This window comes from Coccinella septempunctata, chromosome 1 (genome assembly GCF_907165205.1).
Source record: "Coccinella septempunctata chromosome 1, icCocSept1.1, whole genome shotgun sequence".
NCBI lineage: Eukaryota > Metazoa > Arthropoda > Insecta > Coleoptera > Coccinellidae > Coccinella > Coccinella septempunctata.
The window spans coordinates 2,031,241-2,057,078 of record NC_058189.1 but is presented as its reverse complement, the minus strand read 5'-3'; the positions used below and the strand labels follow the sequence as shown (position 1 = coordinate 2,057,078).

Below are 25,838 nucleotides of genomic sequence, written 5' to 3'. Positions count from 1 at the left end.
AAAAACTGAGACGAGGTCAGATGTGGATATTTCGGTACTTAATCTTGTCAATAAAAAAGGTTTTGTTTGTGTCCAGGACCGTATTCATCAATTCGATGTACCTACCACTTAAAAAAAATATGTGATATAATGCCAGAAATGAAAGCACAAAAATGGAATGATAATAAGAGCTTGATTTGTATTGGTCTTGAATGTATCGAAGAAATTACAAAATATTCCTTTCATACAATTAATTATAGTCACTAAAAGGCTGTTAAAGAATTGAAATTATATTGTGGTCATCCTCAGCAATATGCCTAAGGGTTTCACCCTTTCTAGAGCCTTCGAAAATTTTCATTTGCCATATAAAATCGTAAGATTATAATCGATGATCTCTGTTCATTCCTCCACGAATTCGTTTGTTGTTCGAAATTAAAAATAAAAAATTTCAGAGGGATATTGATATTGATGAAGATGATCACAATATACAGGTTGAGTCTTTGAGTACAAATAGATTCTTGAGGTCAAAAGAAACACTTACCATTTCTTCCGATTCGGGCCCGATATAAAGATAAAGCCATTTTAAGTTATCATAATGAGCTGTGCCACCCCTCGAAAAACAAAATTCTCTTCAAAATAACAAGCTAAATCTGTGACACTACACATCTGTGAATTTTTTTAAAAAAGTTGCTTTCGGTCAAAGCACCAATTTTTTTATTTTTGAACGTCAAATTACTCGAAAACGACGCTATATACGTGAAAATATGAAGAATACTTATATTTTACAAAACGTTCAAATATTCAGTAGATAGCTTCCAATTCAGTTTGTTTCAGGGTTGGGTTCTTTGATTTTTAGTATTTTTATGGTACGTAGGTAATGGTCATAATGGGAAAACTGAAAGACGTGGGTGATATCTTATGTTCGAAAAAGATTCATCAAATAAATGGAAAACTATATATTCCGAAATTCATTTCATTCGATGAAACCGAATGACATTTTTTTATGGTTTTTCAACATCCTGTATATTTTAAACCTAGCCGATTCGGAAAAATGTTGAAGGAAAAGAGTGTTTTTTTCTACCGAATCTATTTTTAAAATATTTGTACGATTCAAAGACTCACCCTGTATATCAACATCAATCTTACTTATTGAATTGAATGTCGTACAAGGAATTAATATAAGAGGAAATACTTAACTGAATGATCAAATATCAAACGCTGTGTCTGAGCAAGTCTGAAACTTTGCGTGAGAATCATTCCAAAAACGTTGATTTGTTTCTACTTTAAATTAAATTTGGAATATTGAAAAACTTTTCCTTCCATGATTTTTAAGTTCAAGCCTCTCACCCATCTTTTACTAAAAATATTCAGGCGACAATGAATGAAGGCTCAAAGAGAATAAAGATTTTGGCAGAAAATTTATTCTCTAAGTACATACAAAATATTAAATTAAAATTAAATGATCCAACTCTGTTCCATTTTTCTGAAACCAAATACACAATTTTATTTCCATGAATTTCATTTCAATTAATCCTTGATTAAATATTTGTTGGACCTTACGCGAATTCCGAATTCTCCTGAAATACGAAGCATAGACAATGAAACAACGAAAATCTGTCACTTTTCCCTAGGTCTTCTGAGAAAAGTTCTCATTCATTTAACATAAATAAAATTTTCTCGAAAATGTTGAATTTAGAATTAAGCAATATTCAATCTTGGCAAATAGTCGTACAATAAAAATGGGTTGTGCAATTTTTGATCTCCCCATCACCATTCATATGTATGGTAACGATTAAAATATACAGATTGAAAAAGTCCTGCAGGAAGTAGGTCAGGATGAATGAATCAAATTTTACCTATAGAATGAGATCACTGAAAGATAAGAAAAATTCAAAAACATATTGGTTGATCAGGTGAGATTCACATAAATCTATAAATAATTTAGAAATGAAACTATAAATAAAATGAGGAATGATTTGTTTTCCTTTCTTGCGATTACTATAGACTCCCAATATTTGTTCACCCTCATACAATTACAACTCCTCCTATACATCAAACACTCATTTTTCTAGATCTGAAGATGTCCTTCAACTTCAAAAAAAGCTACTTTCATGTTTTCAATCTGATTGTAATCAATTCAATTTCTATTAAAAAACTGAAGGAGCTTATAGTATTCATCAGGTCGTAACATATCATCGTACCTAATCAATTTAATCGAATGTTTCCCTCATTTTTATGCACCTATAACTAAACAATTTTAAATTATAATTTGTTTGAGCGATGTCATTTGAAATTTTATTTTCGAATTTCCATTGGAAGATGTCTAGGGATCTAAAGTCGGGAAGAATTTGCAATGTATATCGAAATGTTTATTATTTTATTCCATTTTGACATTATTCAAGCTTTAGCAACAAGGGTAAATCGACGTTTATAATCCATTCAGTGAAATAAAATAACAAGAGCATGAGTGGATAATAGTTATTTATACAACAAGTGAGTTGAATGAATGTTTATTCATGAGAAGAAAGTTTAATCCACGAGCCCGAAGAGCGAGTAGGTTTATTTCTTCGAATGAATAAACATTTTTGACTCAAGTGTTGTATATAAAATTTTATTCCATTTCGATTAGGATTCGAATGATAACACTTTCAAGAGAATTATCTAATTTATGAAATGACATGAAAGGTATCGCTTCGATTGATTGTTGCTAGGGCATTATTAAATCCATAGCGACAAGATCAAGATGACGTTTATCTAGTCAAGTTCATGTTATTTTATTTCACTTGTGAGTTAAAAAAAAATTATTTCACTGAATGTATTAATGTATAAACGTCAACTTATCCTTGTTTGTATGAGTTGAGTAATGTCGTGTATAAACGTCAAAATGGAATGAACGTCATTTATTGCTCTTGTTGCTTCTTGTTGCTATGGATTGAATAATGCCCTAGCAACAATCAATCAAAGCGACACCTTTCATGTCATTTCATAACCCTAATTAAAATTGAATAAAATGTTGTATGAAACACGTGAGTTATAAATGTTTATTAATTCGAAAAAATAAACCTACTCGCCTTTCGGGCTTAGGTCAAACACTCTTCTCATGAATGAAACGTTCATGTAACTCACTTATTTTATAAATAACTATTATTCGATTTTAACGTAAGACGACTTTATTCAACCCATAGCAGCAAGGGTAAGTTGACGTTTATCCTGGAAAGTGTATCATTTGAATCCTAATCAAAATGGAATAAAATTTTGTGCGCAACAAGTGAGTTATAAACTTTTATTCACTGGGAGAAATAAATCTACTCGCTCTTCCCATGAGTAAACATTCATTCAACTCACTTGTTTTATAAATAACAATTATAACTTGTAAGGGCAATGTCATTTGAAATTTGATTTTCGAATCTCCATTAAAAGATATCTAGTGATCTACGAAGTTAGGACAAATTTGTAATGCCTATCGAAAGTGATATAATTCATAGACATGCATAGTTCAGTTCATACTTTAATGAAAATATGTATATATTTTATTGGCACATTTCGTTCAGGTAAGGGTGGTTTCTTCTTTGGATCGGCGGAACGAGGCAATAAGGCATAGCGTATCTTACTACCAACAGTGTGTAGGTTATAACAATGAAACCTGATACGGCTATTCAGATGAGGGCGCAGCACATGTGCTTCATTTTTTTATTTCTGCATACCTTCGGACTCGCTTAAATTGGTTCTTAAAAAATCGATCAAGTCAACATGGGTGAGAGACTTTCTGACCCAGACTTTCGAATATAATTGGTGGGCAATAAATTTCGTTAAATTTACGACCCTTGAAAAAGTGTCGGTCCATTTGATTTTCCAACGCATTCTGCCCGTTTTAGGCGACAAAATATTGTGTTCTACGTTATGGAATTCCGGGCGTCTATTAATTTTTTTCCGTCCTCTTTTTCGGTAATTTACGACCGGTGATATTTCAATATCGTTTGCGCGTCGCTTTTTACACGTGTAGAGGATGCAGAATGACTGAGGTTTCGTTACGGAAGCGATATCTGACTCCGGCATACACCTAAGGAGGAAATCTTGGAGATTCTATTTTGGTGAATGGAACATCTCAAAGTGATGAAGTATCTCGCTCATTATCAGATAAGCTAAATCAATGAATGAACGAATTTGTTAAGAACGTTTTCATAACTGAATTGTTGGTCATCACAAATATTACACAATACAGAGTGTTGCGACGCTCCAGCAGCAGGTGGTCTGGTGTTGTAAAATATTTCGATAAATGATAATACTACCCAGTGCCGTAGCTCATAGGGCGAAAAAGGTGTGGCCCTTTAATGAATTTTTCAGTTTTAAGTCCAAATATACGAGGATATATTGATATCTAGTTAGCCTAGACAAGTTTAATGCATAAAAAAAATATTGCGTTACCATAGCAACGAACAATAGCTCATTAGAAGTGTCAGTGTGAAGTTTGAGGTCAAGAAAGTAAACCAGAGTTACGCAATAAATTAAAAGGAAGAAGATGTCGACCGAAATTGAGAAAATAGAAAAATTGGAGTATCGAGCCATCATCAATACCTGTATTTAAAAGGGTTAAGAGGTAAGTAGATTTACGAAGATATGCTTTACCCTTGGTGATCAATGTCCTTCGTATGCGACCGTGAAAAATTGGACTACAAGATTAAAAAAAAGCAAATTTTCTATTGAAGATGATGACCGATCTGGAAAGCCAGTTTCTGTGTCAGTCCTCCAAAATATCGATACAGTTCATGACATGATTTTATCAGACCGTCGAATTGGGCTAAAACGGATGTCTGAAGCACTGAATATTTCATACGAACGAGTTCATCATATAGTTCACGTCAATTTGGACATGAGAAAAATTGCTGCAAAATGGATCCCCAAATGTTTGAATGTTGACCAAAAGCGTGCAAGGGTAGAAGCATCGCGTTCGATTTGTGCTCGATTTGAAAACGATGTAGACTTCTTAAACCGAATTGTTACTATGGATGAGACTTGAGTACATTTCTACGATCCAGAAATAAAGCAACAATCGATGGAATGGAGACACTCTGGTTCTCCAAGACCTAAGAAGTTTCGTGTCCAAAAATCTGCTGGAAAAGTTCTTGCTTCAATTTTTTGGGATTGCCATGGAGTAATCATGATTGATTTTTTGGATAAGGGTAGAACAATAACCGGAGATTACTATTCGACTTTACTGACTACTCTACGGAAAAAAATTGAAGAGAAAAGACGCGGAAAGCTATCCAAAGGTGTTTTGTTTTCGCAGGACAACGCCCCTGCACACAAATCTCATGTTGCCATGCAAAAAATTCGTGATTTAGGGTTTGAATTACTAGTAAACCCCCCTCAATCACCAGATTTGGCTCCATCCGACTACCATCTCTCTCCTCAACTGAAAAAAAGTTTAAGAGGTCATAAACTTTCTTCCAACGAGGAGGTAATAAAAGCTAATAAAAGGTCTGGTTTGCAGAGAAAGAATAGAATTTTTTTTTGAAAGGTCTAGAGACGTTGCAGGTTCGCTGTAATGAATGTATCCAATTAAGAGGAGAATATGTTGAGTAATAAAATATTTTGACATTGAAATTTTGTTTGGTTCTATAGTAGGCTAAGAAATTTTCAATATATCCCCGTAGTTAACAGCAAACATTTCACGATAAATCGTAATATGAAGTTTTTCTCAGCTGGTGCATACATTACTGGTAAGCGCTTTTGGGGCCCCCTACGATCGGGGGCCCCAGTGCACTGCACACTCTTGCATCTATTCAGCTACGTTGCTGATAGTAGCTCTTGGAATACACTACCTCAGAATATTTGATATTGAGGGTGAACGTCCTAAGAAAGATCAAGATTGATGAATCAGTAATACATTTATGATAAATTCTAGTCCTAATGTCAATTCCCTATTACAATTACTGCAGAAGGCACAAGTGATACCTACCCTGCAAAAGCAAGTGTAATAAAGTGTTATAAAAATGTAATAAATTGTAGTATGCTTTCATTTTTGGCAGGGTCACTCATCCCTTAGATCACAAAAATATTCTGTATTCTATTCTCCAGATGAAGCTCAAATTTTGCGAGAACCTTCCAAGCTTTATTTTGAATTCAGGTTCTCGATTTTAACTGGAAGGGTTCTTTATTCTGTTATTTTATTAGAAAAATTATGTTTCTTTTCGGAGAATCAGGCAGGGTTGAGTGACATAGCGCAAATGCTTATTCTGATTCCAGCTGACTGCTTTCCTCGTTTTTTCACTATCGATTTCTTCATCTGAGGTCCTCCTGGTTGTCCACCTTACACCCTTTCATCCAACGATATCAGTGAAAGGTTAATTAAGCACCTGTTCATGGGGTCTACAACTAACCGTGTATGCTCTCGGTTTCGGGACTCGGGCGGGGTTATACTTCAGAAACGCGTAGGGTGGAATTCCTAATTGAAATGATTGCCTCTCCCTACGGAGCTAATTATAGGACAGATGTAACAGGATATCGCCGTTTCACTGAGATAAATCACCGCATTGCAGTTACCGAATGTGCAATTACGTTTCGTTAGAATTTATCATATGATAGATAGTGTACCTCTATCCACCCTATTTTAATGACCTTATAAATAAGCTCGTGTAATATGCAGGGTAGGTACTTCAAGAAACGTGATCAAAAGTTTTTGATTATCAAATCGAAACTTATAGTTGGGTAGCCGACGATGCTAAATCGGGAAGATTAGATGGTAGAAGGAAAAAACCTTTATGTTACCGGCAATGTGTATAATGGGGTATTTTCCTATATTTCAAAATATATGTTATTAAAATCTTTACACCTCAAATATATCGAAATATATTTTTTTCGAATTTTAACATATTGCATTTTGTCTGTATTCACTTTCGAAAATTCTGATTTCAGAAGTGCTCTCTTATGAACATTCTACGTCATTTTCACAATCCGGCAACGCTCATTGAGTCAATAATGGTCTTGAAAGTTTTTTAATCAACATAGACGTAATCAATATCAAGTTTTGTGATCACATTTGACAAGAAAAACACAAAATGTCATCGATTTTAAGAAGGTATAGACACGGATTACAGAAACAATTTTATGCAATCTGTGGTGATCGGTTCCACTGTTGTCGAATTAACAAAAATTACTAGACTTTAGTAAAGGCATTCTACGTCACAAGCTTTCACATATTCGAATGTTTACTAAGTTTCGAAGGGTGTATTTCTGAAATTTCTGAATTTTGAAGCGCATCTTTCAGGTGTTGGATAACTAATGGAAAAGGGTTTCCATAAATAATCTTAAATTCGATTTTGGAGTTTTAGGAAACTTGCCCATTCAGGCATTCTATACAATGCCTAGGCAATGTATAGAATGTCTGGGTCTTCTAGGCAATGTATGAAATAATACGAATGCGTTTGTCCATACTTAAACTAGGCATTGTATACTGTATCAAAATGGGTATGTACAGGGTGGGCAAAATTCGTTGTCTACTGAGGGGATCTCAAGAACTATAGCAGCAAGAAGAAAACGGACGACACATTCTCGAGCTCTTTTTTCTTGACTAATCCAAAACTGAAAACAGATCCAGCCTAACGTTCATAGAATTTGAGTTATGAACGAAAATTGAGAAATTGTCATTTTCAATGAAGCTGAATAGCTCGTTTATTTGAACTCGTATTCGAAATCCGTTGTTACATTCTATAGGCACTTTTTTATGAAGAATTCGAATATGATATCATTAGATTTTTTCATCCAGTCATTTTCGAGATACGACAGGGATTTCCGATTTTTCAAATGTAAAGTATAGTTGAAAGTTCTCTCATTCTGCTGCAATTTTTTTTCTGATTTCAAAAATGTATCATATGTTGCTATTCACATTAAAATAATAAAAAATTCAGTACTTTTTCCTGCTTTTCGATTCACTGTTGAATTTTTAGTAGGCTGGCGTAACCATAGCAACCGTTGAATATGCATTATATTTTGTGCACATGAGCCTCTATGATTGAAATCACGGATTGCTGAATAAATATTTCGATGATTAATTTGCCATCGTTTGTTCTCGCGATGTTTGGCATGCTCATCTTACGATGGTTCTCAATTCGAATACTACCGTGGACAGACGTACCTATTTTTCATCATCTTACTTTTGTAAAAAACATAATTATAGATAGCTTTCGTATTTTATTTATATTACTGACTCTTTAAGTTTCTTTCATGAATTGAAAAACGATAATTGAATAGATTTTCTTCTTCAATAATCCGACGAAAGTCTTTTACTCTCTTTTAAAGGATATCGATCTCGATATATAAAAGAAATAATTCGACAGTCTGTGATTCCTATCACACAAGGTTGAGTTCACATAGGATTATGTGGAGTTCACAAACCATAATGCATTTTCAACGGTCGCTATGGTTACGCTAGCCTACTAAAAATTCAACAGTGGATCGAAAAGCAGGAAAAAGTATTGAATTTTTTTTCTTATGTTATATTCATGTGAATAGCGACATATGATACATTTTTGAAATCAGCAAAAAAATTGCAGCAGAATGAAAGGATTTTCAACTATAGTTTACATTTGAAAAATCAAAAATCCCTGTCGTATCTCGAAAATGACTGGATCAAAAAATTTGACAATATCATATTCGAATTCCTCATAAAAAAGTGCCTGTAGAATGTAACAACGGATTTCGAATTCGAGTTCAAATAAAAGAGTTATTCAGCTTCATTGAAAATGACAATTTCTCAATTTTCGTTCATAACTCAAAATCTATGAACGTTAGGCTGGATCTGATTTCAGTTTTGGATTAGTCAAGAAAAAAGAGCTCGAGAATGTGTCGTCCGTTTTCTTCTAGCTGCTATAGTTCTCGAGATCCCTTCAGTAGACAACGAATTTTGCCCACCCTGTACAGTGTGGCCACAATTCGTTGTCTACTGAGGCTAAGGGGAGGGGATCTAGAGAATTAGGTATCTATATATGAGCTAGAAGAAAACAGAGGACACATGTTTGAGCTCTTTTTCGGAGAAACAAAGAATTGGGAAAACCGTAGCCTCTCCGTTTTTGAATTATTTGCAAAAAATGAGATTTTGACGATTTCGAAAAGTTCTCATAACTTTTTTGTCTTTGAAATTTGAAATTACATTCTATACAATGCCTAGGCATTGTATAGAATGCCGGATTATACACATTGCCTTTAACATATGCACTTTCAGCGGTGGGGAAAGCGTTTGCACGTTTTCAAAGATGTAAAAAAAAATCGTCAGGTGTAAAAATTTTTTGGAGGATATGTGAATTGGACCCAGAGGAAGCTACTTTTCAAGGGACTGACAATTCGGACGTGACGCAAGGTCACAGCGGTCCGTTGAAAATGCAAAAAAATTGTTACTTGTACATACTCGAGCGTGTCAGATTTTCATACTGATGGTTAATCTCGGTGTTGACCCATTAATCTGACACTAATCAGGGCCATTTTCTGAATCTGACAGTTTGAAGATGACTTTTTTTTAATATCTCCCTTCCTGTACCTCTAATCGTTTCTGTATTTATTATGAAAGTTGTAGATAATAAAATTTCATATAACTTTTGTTTGAAGCAATTTTTCCTACTCTTAACCGTTTTCGAGTTAGAGGGCGATAAGAGCGAGGAGCTTAGCCACACATGCGAATGGCCAAGGTTTATGTAGAAACCCAATTTGGATGAGACTATATATTCCATAGAAGAGTTTTTGTTGAGAAAGAAAATGTGATAACTAATGACTGTTTTTTAATTTAATTTATTTGTTTGTATGTTATAACCTCGGTACTATTGTGATATTTTGTAATTATTTATTACTGTCGACACCATTTGTAATTTTTATTGCAAATAAAGATCCATCTATCTATCTATCTATCTAACCAATCTAATGTACATTCATCGCCATATATCTCAAAAACGTCCAAACATATTAGAAAAAATTGCTTCGGACTAAATTTGTAGAAAATGTTATGCTCTACAACTTCTATAATGAATGCTAGTCAGAATTCTTACTTGCAAATCGGAATTCTGATCTGCAAGTCAGAATCCTGACTTGCGACTCGGAATTTTGAGATACCAGTCCGAATTCAGACATGTAAGTCGCAAACAAGCTTGCAATGCTCCTGACAAAGTCAGTGCTTTCCAAATTTTTTATTTTCGTATTTTGAGATCTATGTGTTTCAAAATACAGGGTGTCCCGAAATCAATGCAACAAAATACAGATTCTAGAAACATAGTTAGGGGTCACCTATTTATAATTTTTGCTGTAGTCTTTGCATTTTACTGAAATCTCTTAGTGTTACCTATAGCGGCTGAACTAGAGCCACTAAAACATTAATAGCGTACCCAGAGACAACATTGTATTGTGATCATCGATTAGGTTGGTGAAAAATATTAAGTTTTGACCGAAACATCATTCGTACTCGAATGATATGAATAAGCTTTTCGAAGATAAATATTTCATTTTATTACATCAGGCAGCCTGCTGCCGCTACCATATCCTGTACTATGTAATATTGGTGATGACCAACCATTCGGCATTCGGCTAAAGAAAAATGTGAAATTTTAACCGGAAGTCCAGAACATCATTCGTTTGGATGTATACGAATACGAAACGGATGATTTTCCACTCATAAATTCACATTTTTCTTCTTACGAATGGTTGATCATTACAAATCACATAATACAGGGTGTTGTGTGTTATGAGTTGTGACCTTTCAGCAGCACAGAATATTTTATATCCAGAGAGGGAGTGGGACCTCCTCAGAAAGATCAAAATTGGTATTTGAATGGATGAGTCAATTGTAATGAAAATGTAACAAATTTTACTCCTACTCACCCTATATAGGGTGAGTCTTTGACTCGTACAAAAATTTAACAGTAAATTCTTGAGGTCAAAGGGAACACTTTCTTCCATTACCTTTTTTCCGAATCGTCTCGGTATAAAAGATACAGGCTGTTGAAAAACCATAAAAATTGTTATTTTTAGTTTTCTAAAAACGGTTTTATCGAATGAAATTATTATAATTTCGGAATATAATCTTTCATTTATTTGATGAATCTTTGCTGCACACAATATATCACCCAAGTCTTTCAGTTTTCTCGTTATAACCATTACGTACAAAAAATTACGAAAAATTCAAAAAACCCAACTCCTGAAACTAGGTTGGACGCTATAAATAATGAATATTTGAATGTTTTGTATACAATATAATATAAGTATTCCTCATATTTTCTGGCGTATAATGCGCCGTTTTTGATTAATTTGATTTTCTTAAATTAAAATACATATTTATTTTTGTGAAATTTGAAAAATTGGGTACTTTGGTTGAATGAAACTCTGTTTAAAAGTTCCACAGATAGGTATGTAATGTCACAGATTTAGCTAGTTATTCTGAAGGTAATTTTGTTTTTCCAGGGGTGGCTCATTATATTTTGACCTGGACCGAATCGGAAAAAATGGTATAGGAAAATAGTGTTTCTTTTGACCTGTCAAAATATTAGTACGAGTCAAAAACTCACGTTACGGTTGAGTTACGACGCTCATAAACGAAAAAATTAGTTTCGCATTGTGAACATTTTCACGTAAAACCCTATACTTCAACTTTGTGTTGTCGTTGAAAGTTCGAAGTATGGCTTATGTTCTTCGTGAATGGGCACTAACTTAGTGCCACTAAGTCACTACAAAACAGCTTCAACCATCCTTCTCAAATCTAACATACTGTTTTGTTTTCTAAGAATGTTCGATACTTATCGAAGAGATTATTTCAAAGCTAGCAAAGTAATGAACCAAAAAATTGACAATTTATGATTCGATCAATATGAGAAATAGAGGATCACTACCTATTTAAAAGCTAGCGGTGACGTTAGATTTATGCCATATGGGATGAATCCGACACTGCCTTTGCTCACCTTCCGTTTGGCATGGCATCAAAAGACACTAGACAATTCATTGAAATTTCGAGGAGCAGAGATGAAAGTGCGAGGTTGTTTGTGAAATTTGATATTTCTGATACAACAGAAGAGATGTGCGGCCCCGCGATTGGGCCAGAGCAGGGGGTGTATGCCTTCTCGTACCTCTACCCATTGGCCGATAGGAGGAGCTTGCAAGGGGGTCTTTTGTCGAAACCCCGATCCGGATTTTATTCCGAATACGCAACACGGAAAGCATGAACTCAGAAATTCAATTTTCATGAAATTCCCAACAGTTTTCCACATGGAAATCGAAGGAGACACCAGTTCTTCTAATGAGTCCAGTGGCGTGCAATATTCCCAGAGTATGAGTTCTAGTGGATATCCCGAAAATATCTTTTTCTCGATGAACGAAAAATTGGATCCTTATTATCTCGCGAATAAACTGAAGAGGGATCTCATTTTGAGTCCCAGCAATAATAATAGTAATGGTGTTCATGACAAGATGAAAAGTGACGAATTGGCTAAGCAGGTTGTGCTTTACGATAGTTATGGGAAAAAATTGACCGAGAACCGGAAAAACGCTGTGGAATATTTCGCGAACAAAAACAATAGTGACAGTAATGAAGTGATTCAGTTCAACAATCTGAGTGGTTTTGGAAAGAAATCCATCAGTTTTTCGTCGGAACAAGTAAGTTTCTATCGGTTATATATTTTTACATCTCCAAAATTATTATTGCTTTCATTGATGACAACTGAATCAAGAATCAATCAATTCAGAGAGCCATTTATTATCTATAGTACGTTGGGTCCTGTACAGGATTAGTCTTTGACTGGTACTCGTACAAATATTTTAAAAGCAGATTCTTGAGGTTAAAAGAAACCCTTGTTTTCTATATCTACCATTTTTTCCGATTCGGCACGATTTTAAAGATACAGGCTGTTGAAGGATTATAAAAAATGCTATATTTAGTTCTATCTCACAAACGGTTTTATGGAATGAAATGAATTTCAGAATATAGTTTTTTATTCTTATTTGATTAATCTTTTTCGAACTCAAGATATCACCCACGTCTTCCAATTTTCCCATAATGGCTATTAAAAACCATAAAAATACCAAAAATTCAAAAACCCAACTCTTGAAACGCTATCTAATGAATATTTGAACGTATTGTAAAATAAAAGTATTCTTCATATCTTGTCGTTTTTGAGTAGGTAATTCGATGTTCAAAAATGAAAAATATTCGTACAATTCGAAAAATTAGCTACTTTGACCGAATGCAACTATTCGAAAGATCCACAGATGTCTAGTGACGCAGATTAAGCTGTTTATTCAGAAGGAAATTTTGTATTTCCAAGGATGTTTCTTTTCACATCAAGAATCAACTGTTAAAATATTTGTCCTGTATACCTACTGTTAGCTAGAAAGTATCCATTGCTGATGAAATATTTAATAATACTTAATCAATTTCGAAATTAAAAATTGATTGAAGGGTATTTTGTGATGATCATGCGTTTTTCTTGAAACTTTTTTGTTTTAAAACATCTGAAACGGTAATGAAAATGAAAAATTAGAAATTGTTTGTCTAAGGAACATAATATACAAGATTGTTCACAATGAACTTAAATAACCTTTAATAGAAGTATCATATAAAGTAGGTACTAAAACTTTTACATAATATTTCTTATATCTATATAAGTTTTTTTTGAGATGAGAGATAAGCCTCTTACCATATATAAGAAATTGATAAACCAGTTTTTCGTCAAAAACTTTAATTTTCTTGTTAATTTCTCATAACATGAGGCTTATCTCTCAAGCTCCAGAAATATGAAGATATATAAAGAATATTATGCAAAGGGTTTTATCAGTCTATAACTGTCCTATCAATAGTTATAAGTCTCGCAAATACTTCATTGTGAACTAACCTGTACAAACAATATACGAATGATTCAAAATAACGTTTCGGAGTTTATATCATATCAGACCCTTCTCTTGAGCTGAGGGAAATGCTTCTTATTGAGGAGCAATTAATAATATAATAATTTTGTTAATTGTGTAAATTTCTTCCTTCTAAATATTTTACACAAACAATGAAATAGGCTTAATTCGATCTGTTATCGAGTATCTTCAACGATAATGCCAAACTTTCAGAAACACATCTGAACAGCTGCTGGCTTATACCATCTGAAATACTAAAGTTTACAACTTAAGTTTCCTTTTAAGCTTTTCATAATATCCATCCAAAGGGAAGCACTATTGAAGTAACCGTGAACAATGTTGATCAATCCTTCATCATGAGGAGGAGAAAACCGAATACTGTATATAAATCGAATTTATAGTTGGAGTGTACTTCTCGAAATATCACAATATTAAAAAATAGATAGTGTATGAAAAAAGTGTTTTTTTTTACCTCGAGAATCTACTGTTATAATATTTTCACGAGTGAAAAACTCACCCTGAATAAATTAGGTAGACAATTATAGTTTTCAGATTAAGATATAAGTAAATATGGATTTTTTTCTATTCCAGAAATCATGGCCTCGTAAATTTTATGTATTTCGTGTTATCACCAAATAATAAGGCTCCAAAAATCCTTGCCCATACCTACTCAATTTAATTTCTTATTGCTAAATTTGGATGAAATAATCGCAAAACGAAGAATTTGGGTACCATGTTTTCTTCTTTCTTGCCAACAATTGGTCAGTAGTTCTCATAACTTGAATCTTAACATTGAGTATATAGTTTAATAACTCAATGATATTATGTTTTGAAAGAAAAGACGTGTTGTCAGGAATTTCCTAAGGTATTCGTCTACTCCCGAATGAATGCAAATTACAAAGTTTCATTTACACTCATGGAGAGACAATTCTCATAATATAAATGATTACAGGATGTTGTGCTTCATGTAAGCAATAATCCTGCAAGTGCATTATCTTGTTTCTTTTTTCATAATATGTAGAAATATGATACTTATAGTTTTGTGAGTGATAGTGATATCAGGAACAAAATACCAATTCACCTAGAATCTTGTGGGTATCAAATAACTGTCTAGAGATGTCTCACGATCATTCGATTTTCCGTTTTTTGCAAGACATACATTTTTCTTGTTGAAGGTTTGAGAAAAAACCACGTTTTCTTGTAGTTATGTAATGAAAAAAAATTATTTCATTCTTTGAAGTAATATGAGAAATTATTTTTCTAAAAACTGTTTATCTCTATATTCATTCAGCACTCACTTGAATGCAGTAAAATAAATTTGATGACATTTTCAGAGCCAATGCTGCTCGAACGTTCAAGAATCTGAGAGTTTTTCTAAAGTTTAATCTTGAAAACGTAGTATAGTTCAATGGAGGATTTACCTTTTTCGAAGAAAATTCGTTGCCTGTGGTATCAATTGAAAATTAAACGGACGTTTAATTTCTTTTTATGATAGCATTGAGTATATTCAATATTCAGTGTTACTTGATGTGGATAAAAGCAGCGCTCACTATACTACCAAAATACTACAAAAAAGTTCAGAATGCATCAGTGTTTCCTACTTCTTCTGGTCGTTTTTCTTGGAGAAGTTAGGTTTGGAGCTTCTTTATATAACCAACCTTTAAACATCACTAAAATGAACAGTAGGCATAAGACCTTATTCTTTTGTTGAGATCAATAAGAGACCATTAAAATATCTACTTATCGAAAGTTTTACCAAGGAAATTGTGAGAAAAGTTCCTTTTCTTTTTGACTCCTATGTCTAAGAAGGAGTGCAATTGCATACCATGTTCCTTCAAGAAAAAATTTTTTTCGGACAAGGAATCACCTACTGCACTTTTGCCGCAGCTTTTGTGAACACCCTGTATCGATATCTAATACCAGTGTTCGCCAAGCTTTCACAAGATGGGTCGCAAATTGTGGAATATATGTATACCGGAAGACAGGGGCGTATTTATAATACAAATCTGAATTGTGTAGCAACAGATTCGTGTAAATCCGTAAAAATTACTTAATATTTTGTATTGAATCTGAAGGACAATATTGATAACCAAAGAATGTTATAGTGAAAGCTTGAAAAAATTGTTGCTTGGTATATCTACGAGGATATTTTGAAAAATTCTTACCCTACTAAGAATCAAACAAAATTTCAATGTCAATATATTTTATTATATACTCAACATATTCTTCTCTTAATTGGATACATTGATTACAGCGAACCTGCAACATCTCTAGACCTTTCAAAAAAACTGTTCCTTCTTGCTCTGCAAAGCAGACCTCCACAGCTTTTATTACCTCCTCATTGGAAAAAAATTAAGATCATTCAAACTTTTTTTCAGTTGAGGAAAGAAATTATAGTCGGATGAAGCCAAATCTGGTGAATAAGGGGGGTGTTCTAGTAATTCAAAGCCTAAATCACGAATTTTTTGCATGGCAAAATGGGATTTGTGTGCAGGGGCGTTGTCCTGCAAAAACAAAACACCTTTTGATAACTTTCCGAGTCTCTTCTCTTTAATTTTTTCCCGTAGAGTGGTCAGTAATATCGAATAGTAATCTTCGGTTATTGTTCTACCCTTATCCAAAAAAATCAATCATGATTACTCCATGGCAATCCTAAAAATCCAAAGCAAGAACTTTTCCTGCAAATTTTTGGACAAGAAACTTCTTAGGTCTTGAAGAACCAGAGTGTCACCATTCCATCAATTGTTGCTTTGTTTCTGGATCGTAGAAATGTACCCAAGTCTCATCCATATTAAGAATTCGGAAGTCTACATCGTTTTCAAATCGAGCACAGATCGAACGCGATGCTTCTATCCTTGCACGCTTTTGGTCAACATTCAAACATTTGGGGATCCATTCTGCAGTAATTCTTCTCATGCCCAAATTGACTTGAACTATTTGATGAACGCGTTCGTATGAAATATTCAGTGCTTCAGATATCTGCTTTAGCCCAATTGGATGGTCTGACGAAATCATGTCATGAACTGCATCGATATTTTCTGGGACTGACACAGAAACTGGCCTGCCCGATCGGTCATCTTCTTCAATGGAAAATTTACTTCTTTTGAAGCAGTCCAATTTTTCACGGTCGCATACGAAGGACATTGATCACCAAGGGTATTGAGCAAATCTTCGTAAATCTGTTTACCACTTTACCCTTTTAAATACAGGTACTTGATGATGGTTTTCTTTTAATTTATTGCGTAACTCTGGTTTACTTTTTTGACCTCAAACTTCACACTAACACTTCTAATGAGTTATTGTTCGTTGCTATGGTAACGCAATATTTTTTTTATGCATGGAACTGGTCTAGGCTAACTAGATATCAATACATCCTCGTATCATCGAATTTTTGAACGATGGTCATGGTGTTTTCGTTATTTCATTAAACGTTGCTATTTCAAGTTAATTGGCCGAAAAATATTTGCAATAACATCCTGTATCTCTCAAACATTTACCTCATATCTACTTCACAGCTAGTAGTATAAAACACATGTTTCTACAACTATATTCTTGATTGTAGGTGCAATGTATGTGCGAAGCTCTACACCAAAGAGGCGACATAGATAGGCTGGCAACATTCCTATGGTCTCTACCGTCATCATCACATCTTCGAAGCAACGAGAGCATTTTGAGGGCAAGAGCTGCAGTTGCTTTTCACAGAGGTTCCTACCATGAACTATACACGATTCTCGAGTCCCATTCCTTCCATCCCCGTTGGCACGCTGATCTCCAAGCTTACTGGTATAAAGCTCATTACAGGGAAGCAGAAAAAGTCAGGGGCAGACCTTTAGGTAAGGGATGACACCCAACAAAATTCATAATTTCGTTCCATTGGAAATTTTAATTGTTCCAAAATGAAATCTATGGGTTCTCGTGCTTGGGTAAACATACCTAACGAAGTTTGATTCACAGGAATAGGACTTGGTAGAAATGAAGTGAGATAAAGTAGAACTATGCCCACGTTTCGTTCATAAAAGACATATAGATGGTTATAGACTTGAAGGGGTGTTTAAAATGAACAATGACACTTTGCTGAACCATCGAAAATTATGACCCAACGAACTATATAGTCCATTCAAGAATGATTGACATCCCAGTAGGTCTTGAAAGTCCAGACGTAGCTTAAAATTTGGTCACAAAAAGCTTCAATATTTTCTGTAGTTTTAATCGCAGAACTGGAATATATAAATATAACCTAGAAAAGCATTTGAAAACAAGAAATATTCAAATTCAGAGAATATTAATCAGTATTCAGAATTGATACAATGATGTTTCCAATTTGAACGAATAAATTAGGGATATAAACAGCAGCACACAATTCAAATTATCGACGGTCAGTGGCTCAGTACATAGATTTACATATGATAGGTATCTGTCCATTCACAATACCAACCTTAATTCCGCAACACAAAATCTTAACTTATGGGCTATTACCAACTTAAATTCGATTTTCCATAGCCACCCGAGATGTCAATCATTCTTGAATGGACTATACATTGTTCCATAATTTTTGATTGTTCAGCAAAGTGTCATTGTTCATTTTAAACACCCTCTGTAACCAAGTCTATGAACATATATGCAGGGTGGATCTTTGACTTTGAAGTAAAAAAAACACGTTTTTCCTATACCATTTTTTCTGAATCAGCTTGGTTTAAAACATACAGGCTGTTGAAAAACCATAAAAAAATTTATTTAGAGTTTTATCTCACAAACGGTTTCATCTCATGGGATGAATTTGGGAATATGGTTTTTCATTTATTAGCTGAATTTTTTTGGAACCCAAGATATCACCCACCTCTTTCAGTTTCTCATTATGACCATTACGTACCATAAAAATACCAAAAATTCAAAGAACCCAACTCTTGAAATTAAGTTGGACGCCTTAATAAATATTTCACGTTTTGTAAAATGAAATTATTCCTCATGTTTTCTCGTATAATGCGCCGTTTCCGAGTAATTTGATGTTCAAAAATAAAAAATATCTGTGATATTCGAAAAATTGGGTGACTTTGGCTGAATAAAACTCTGTTGATCCAGAGATTTGTAGTGACAATTTGGGTTATCACAGCATATGCAAGTTTAAACTGAATAATTATGAGTTTCATGCATGAATTTTTCAGATGCACCGCGGGAACTATTCAAAATCATTCTTCAAATATAAGGTTTTAAAATTTAAATCGCTTCGTTTCTAGTTTACGATTTGGCAACAGCGCCTACTAGAAAGTATAAAGAACAAAATGTCTTGGTTATAAAATAACAGAGGTTGATGTACAGCCATCACAGTGAACTCTAACTCTTTTAAACTTCAATGAGCAATGAGCCATCATAAGGCGCGTACTCACTGTCGAGCCTCAACAGCAACCAGCCATAAAAATCCCATAAAATTTTACGACCTTCTTCGTTCGTCGCACACTTCATAGGCAGCCATCTTTGCTATCTCAACCAGTGAACTCTAAAAGTATTTTAATGTTAAATACCCATTTTTATTTTTCATTCTTAAGTACTTAAAATAATTTTTATGGGGAAACTGTTGAAATGGTTATTTCAAAATTTGATGTTTCAGAGATATTTCATAAAAAATACATCATTCTCGCCAGAAGGAGTAATCATTGTTTGAGCAAGTTATTCTGAATGTAATTCTGTTTTTTCAGAGGTGGCACAGCTCATTATGAGAACTTGAAATAATTATATATTTTTATCAGGACCGAATCGGAAAAAATGGTATAGGATAGGAAAAAGTGTTTCTTCTGACCTCTACTTTAAAAATATTTGTACGAGTCAAAGACTCAATCTGTATACGACTTGGTAAGATTAATGTTAACTTCTACTCTGTTGTCATTTTATTTATACATATTTATTGTTCTTTGATTGATAACCACTTTTGTCTTTCTCTCTAGCCTTGATAAAGTCTATCTATCGCTTCATTTCTACCTATTCCTGTGAAACAAACTTCAGAGCATTGTCCAAAAATCTTTTGAAATTTCCTACATATCACGTTCCATGCTCGAATAAATCGAAAATTTAAATTCTACTTTCTCCAGGCGCTGTGGATAAATACAGGCTGAGAAAGAAGTACCCTCTGCCAAAAACGATATGGGATGGGGAGGAAACAATATATTGTTTCAAAGAAAAGAGTCGAAATGCGCTTAAAGAATGCTACACCAAGAATCGGTATCCAACACCTGATGAGAAAAGATCGCTTGCAAAGAAAACAGGTCTCAGTTTGACGCAAGTGTCGAATTGGTTCAAAAACCGACGCCAACGTGATAGGACTCCTCAGCCTCGACCGTAAGTTTCTTTAATCACGAATCTATTTCTTTCATCAGGTTTAAGCCGAAATTTGTAGCTGTAGCTGAGACGTTTCCATGTCTGTGGTCGTGAACATGAAGTTTAATACAGCAGTGAATAATGCTTCATAAATCACAAGTGAATAATGGATGTTTGATGGACAATCAATGGCTCATAATTCACTAGTGATTTATGAATGTCATAAGCCTTTATTTTCATCATTTTATTATTGTATTTCCAGTGAACTACTATTGGGAAATATGTCGTTAGCACAGGGAAACATGTCAGCGCATCATCACCAGGGTGGCATCGATATGGCAGCCTTCCAAGCGGCAAGCAAACTTTTTGATCCTTCCTGCGGAGTACCGAACTGTTATCAGGACTACCAGCTACCATAAAACTTTGTTGTTTGTTATATGAATTTTATAATATATGTATATTTGTGTATTTTGTGAATAAATTGTATATTTCGATGTGATTGTGGTTTTTCTTTTTTTGTCCAGTTTTTGGTTGTAGTTCGAAAAGAATAAGAATGAAGGCTGATTGAATTTTGCATTCATACCAAATTTTTATCAGTATGGAACGCTCTGTGATTAGGGGTTGGCGAGACAAGATTTCTTTTCTTGTCTGGAGAAAAAAACAATAAACTTAAAAAAACCTTGTTTTGTCTCACAATATCGTCGCGCAGTTGCACTCTTTATCCCGTTTTGTTGAGTGAGATTATTATTACCCAGAAAATATAGATAGAATACCCGGCCCCCTTTGGGATTTTCACAAGCCATGTCACACAAGCGCGCATTGGCGTAACTATCAGGCTTGTTCGTAGAGTGGTTCACAACGGTTGTGAACTGTACAGAGCAAGCGCAAATGGATTTTCGCTACCCTAAAATGGAATTGCGCTTGCTCTGTACAGTTCACAACCATTGCAAACCACTCTACGAACAAACCTATCATATAATCAGGGAGAGCAAATTAAATAATGACAACGGTTTGGCACAAAAGTTGAAGTCTTTTTTACTTTACCTATTACTATTATCTATCAATACGCCACTGCGAACAGACCCAGTCAATTGAACTTGACTTTGCCACCTTCTACGTCATCACCCATCCAATCGGCTTTGAACGGAATAAATTTCTCTCTATGCCTACTCTTAGTTATCACAAAGTGCGTAGTCTTATTTTACCATAAGTGACATTGACTCTTCAGTAAACAGAACGTCTGCTGAGCCATTTGGCTCCGATTCTGACTCAGAATATTCACTAACAAGCAATGGATAGAAACGTAAGTTTCAGTAAAAATATAAAATGAGCAGTGAAACTAAAGTGATTTCTGATTTCGACTAATGAGAGGGAAAATGATAAATCTGAACCTGAAACCGTATCTGCGAAAGCGCCAATGCAATATGTGGCAGGTAGGTACTAGTGGCAATCCTGACAGAAAGAAATTCTGTTATTCTTTCGAAATCCAAAGGCGAAAATAATTAAATAAGAAAAAATTATACCATGTTTTCAGAACATAAGAAATACTGTAAGCCTGAAAGATTCCAATTGGAGTTTCAACAAGATTATCATTACCCAATTATTTTAAATTAACATTTTCTAGCGAAAAATGTGCGCATTAAATAGAAATATGGATATTGTGTTGAAATATGTTAGTTTTCATGGTTAGACAAGATACTTAAAGGTTTCTTGTTTTCTTGACTAGAAATCTTGGTACCTATTGGCATAAAATGTCTTGTCTTCTCTTTAAATTTTGAAATTACTTCCTGTCTTGAAATCAAGACCAGATCAAGACAGGATCTTGAGATTTTAAAGAACTTGGCAACCTCTATGTGTGATTTATATAAATAGAGGATTCAAGATTCGTGATGATTTTTTTTTATAGTGTTATTTCAAATCATCCTTGACCGAAAATCAGGATTAAAAATACATGTTTGTTTTTTATTTGTTCCAAGCTACTTAAACAGTTTTATGGCATCATAAAATAAGGAATAATTGATAAAATAAATAAATAAAATAATTAAGACAAATGTTATAACCCGAGTTATTTCTTGGCAATTTTTTTCTCTGAATTTTGACTCTATCTGTGTAGAGTGAAATTTCTTCAGAAAAATGATCGCGTTTTTTTCTAGGTTGCTTCTCTAGGATCAAAAATCCCCTGACTTCATTTTAACTACGTCAATTGAGGGAGAAAATAACATTTAAAGTCAAGTAAGTGTAAAATTGTGAGGTTATTCGTGGTTCTACAAACTTGGAAGATGTGTCTACTATGACGTTATTCTTGTACTAAATGAAACTTTTATTGAAAAAAATCCATTTCAATGAGGAAAACAATGAATGCGAGAATTTTTCTGGGCATTACGTTTAAAGTTCACGAAGCTTCGTTTTCATTTCGATTACAAATCAATCGTGGCAATTTTTTGACTTGCCCCATACATTTTATATGTCTTATTCCCGGTACTTTCACGTACGAATAAATAAATTTATTCGATATATAAGTCTTATTTATAGAATGAGTAAAAATGCTGTCTTTTCAGTTTCAGATAGTGTTATTCATAGAATAAATCTGTCATAGATCGTATGTCGGTACGTCATTATTGGTTGAATTTTTTAAATTCTAGATGTTAGTTATTCTTTTTGTGATTTTCACGAAATATTTGCTTTCTAGTTGGAATTATGACAATTTCTACAATGCGGTGTCTTATTTTACATTAATCAGTGAAAAGTAGTACCTACAAAGTGCTTTCATAGAATTATTTTTCGTCAAATAATTTCATCTGAAATCACCAAAATAAGGTATCCTTCAGATAGGAAATTATTTGGTAGATACTTATTCACATTGAATAAAATTGATTCGAAGGTAAAAGTACCGGACCTAAAAGTACTAATAAAGATTATTATTATATTATAATGTTCAAATTTAAGTAGTTATGGTAATTTCAACGACGTGAGGCCGAAAGCAACAAAGAAAAAAATGTTATATGTACGCGAATTAGTAGTAGAATCAACTCCTAGACTGTTTTCAACTTCAAGCATGAACACACTGTATGTTTCAAAACTTATGATCCATGCGCTCAACTGCTTGACCAAACAGACATTATTGGGATTATGTAATACATAAAGCCATCAGCGAATATTATCTGACGAAACATCATTTGGGTTTCCCTCTTTTCGGTCGATTTGAGAGGTGAGAAAAGAGATAAGCGCATAATATAGTAGCTGTCAAGCATTCACACTTCAAATCTAGATGAATAAAACCCTCTTCAACCCCTAATAATCCGAATTGCCACGCCCACCTTGCAGCATTTGTAGAATCGGAGCGACGGTGATTATTTTCGTCGAGTGTTCATCACCTATCTCTCACCCTCCCTGATGCCGACAACCCCAGGGTTGGAATTTGTGATTTTTCACTCGGGGTTCATTCACGAGCTCGATATGGATGGACCGTTTACCATGGAATTTATTTTCAGGACAAAGAGTTGCAGTGTTGGAAAAGCAATGGAAAAAATGTGCCCAACAAACATACAGGCAAAAACTAAAAACGTAATTGAATACGTAATGGCATAGGGCACACTTTATCATTATTCACAATGCTGAAAATAACTCCAACAATTCACAAAAAAAGGAACCTCGTAACTTTTCAATCCATTAAGGAATATCTATACTTCATTCACTTTTATTTTAGCAGTCGGTTGGCCATAGAAATTTGACACATTTCACTCTGTATAGTACGAAAAGTTGGGGTTATGACGCTTGTCAAAACATTTTTGGGTTTTAAATCAACGCTATGTTGCCCGTTCTACGTAAAAGTTTCTGTTATTACGTATTTTATCACAATGTCGAATCTCTTCGGAAAATATGTGACGAACATAATTGAAGTTTATACAAACTGATTGGAGGCATACCAAATCCAGTTATTTGCATGGAAAATACAAGAGATCAGTACAATATCATAATATGCACTAGCTTGAAGAGAGTTAATGTTCGTTATCTTCTTTGGCTTACATCATTTGTAGATTTCAAAAATATTAACCCGAAGATGAAATGCATATGATGCAGTCATTGTATAAAGACCACAACATTCTTCAACAAAAATCATCTTGCATCAATATAAGTAAAAGGACTTGAAGGAAGTTTCAAGTTAAGATGAACTTCACCTTTGAACAAAAATTTCACATGAATAAACAAGTAACAAGGCAACTTGCGCGTATTTGTGGCTATTCATCTTAATACATTGATGTAATATAATAATAAGGTATTTATTAGTACCTTAAGACATTTACATTGTATAGGACAAGTCAAATGAAAAATAGAAAAATCCATTTTAGGGAACTTATTCTCCGATGACATTTATCGAAAATCCTGTAGTAAACTTTTCGCATTAATTCACTCAAACATAAAATTCTCAAATGCCACCACTTTTTTGGGTCTCCTAATAGAAGGAAATTCATTGTCATCCTCTCCATTCACAATCTTTCTGATTGTGGAAATATCCAGCTGAAATATAAGTCGTTTAAATTCAGATGAAACATTATATAAACTCTCTTACATTGAATATGTTCGCTACCGTCTGACGTATTGTGGATTTTAGAATATCAAGGTATAACTATTTGAATGAGCGGACCTGAATTCTAAATAGCACTTCCTGAAACCCTGTCTCTTTTTTCAATCACTTTCGGCATTTTCGTAATAAAAATTGATATTAGTTGTGGCAACGGCGTTATGACATTAACGACATTTCATGAGTGCCAACCTAACTTCGTTCTAGTTACAAAAACTTGAGAAAATTATTTCATGGCCAACCGACTGCTAAAATAAATTTGAATGAAGTATAGAAAGAAATTGGTGTGATAGTGGGAGAAATACTTCAATAATTTTTGGTTTCTTGTTTCCTGCCCTGGAATGAGTAAACCACCATCAAAAAACGTATAGTCAGAATTCTTGATTACTTGAGAAAAATCAATAGTGTATCGCACAATTTACAGTTCGAAAAAGCAACATGTGAGAACAAACGTGATCTTCCTAATCCGGTTCTGAAAAATTGTGGCCCTCCTAGTCCGCTCCTCGTTAATCCGGTAACCTGAGCACTCCTTTGTTAACCACGTAACAGTGTCGCAAATCTAGACTAGCCATGTTTTGGGTTCGTTACCCATTGCGAGGATTTGCTCGCCTTTTTCAGTCACTTACATTCAATTTTATTATTTGGGCCCTGACAAAGCATTTACACTTGTCATTACCAATTGTTAGCTAACATTTATCGAGGGGGATCTCGATGTTATTCATGTTCACGGTGTACATAATGAAATATCGGAGTTATAGGAGCGCATTGCTGAAATGGGGGAGGTAGCAACAAGGTGATCATCACTACCTAGGGCGGTTAGAGTGAATCAAGGAAGGGAAAACAAGAATCTCCAAACTGATAGTTTATAGGTAAGTGATGCTGTAATGAAATGATAGCTAATACTCGATACATTCGAATTTCAGCTCCCACAGAAAAGAAAAATACTTTACTCCGAAATATCTTTCAATCATGCCTCGGTTTCGAACAAATCAGGTATATTACAGGGTGTCAATTAACTGTGGTCTGTCAAATTAAACGAGAGGATTGGAGAAATCTTTTCCTTCAACTCTCCCTTTCCGTGATAATGCATTGTTGT

General features: G+C 34.1%; 1 protein-coding gene across 1 annotated transcript; it reads left to right on the top strand.

Annotated features, from left to right (window-relative positions):
* The first annotated feature begins 11,853 nt into the window (after positions 1-11,853).
* On the top strand, positions 11,854-20,659 carry LOC123314989 (homeobox protein unc-39-like). The gene is made up of 4 exons (XM_044900499.1): positions 11,854-12,603; positions 17,414-17,684; positions 19,935-20,181; positions 20,423-20,659. The coding sequence occupies exons 1-4, from the start codon at positions 12,064-12,066 to the stop codon at positions 20,577-20,579; spliced, it is 1,215 nt and encodes a 404-aa protein (XP_044756434.1). The 5' UTR covers positions 11,854-12,063; the 3' UTR covers positions 20,580-20,659.
* Positions 20,660-25,838: the final 5,179 nt, after the last annotated feature.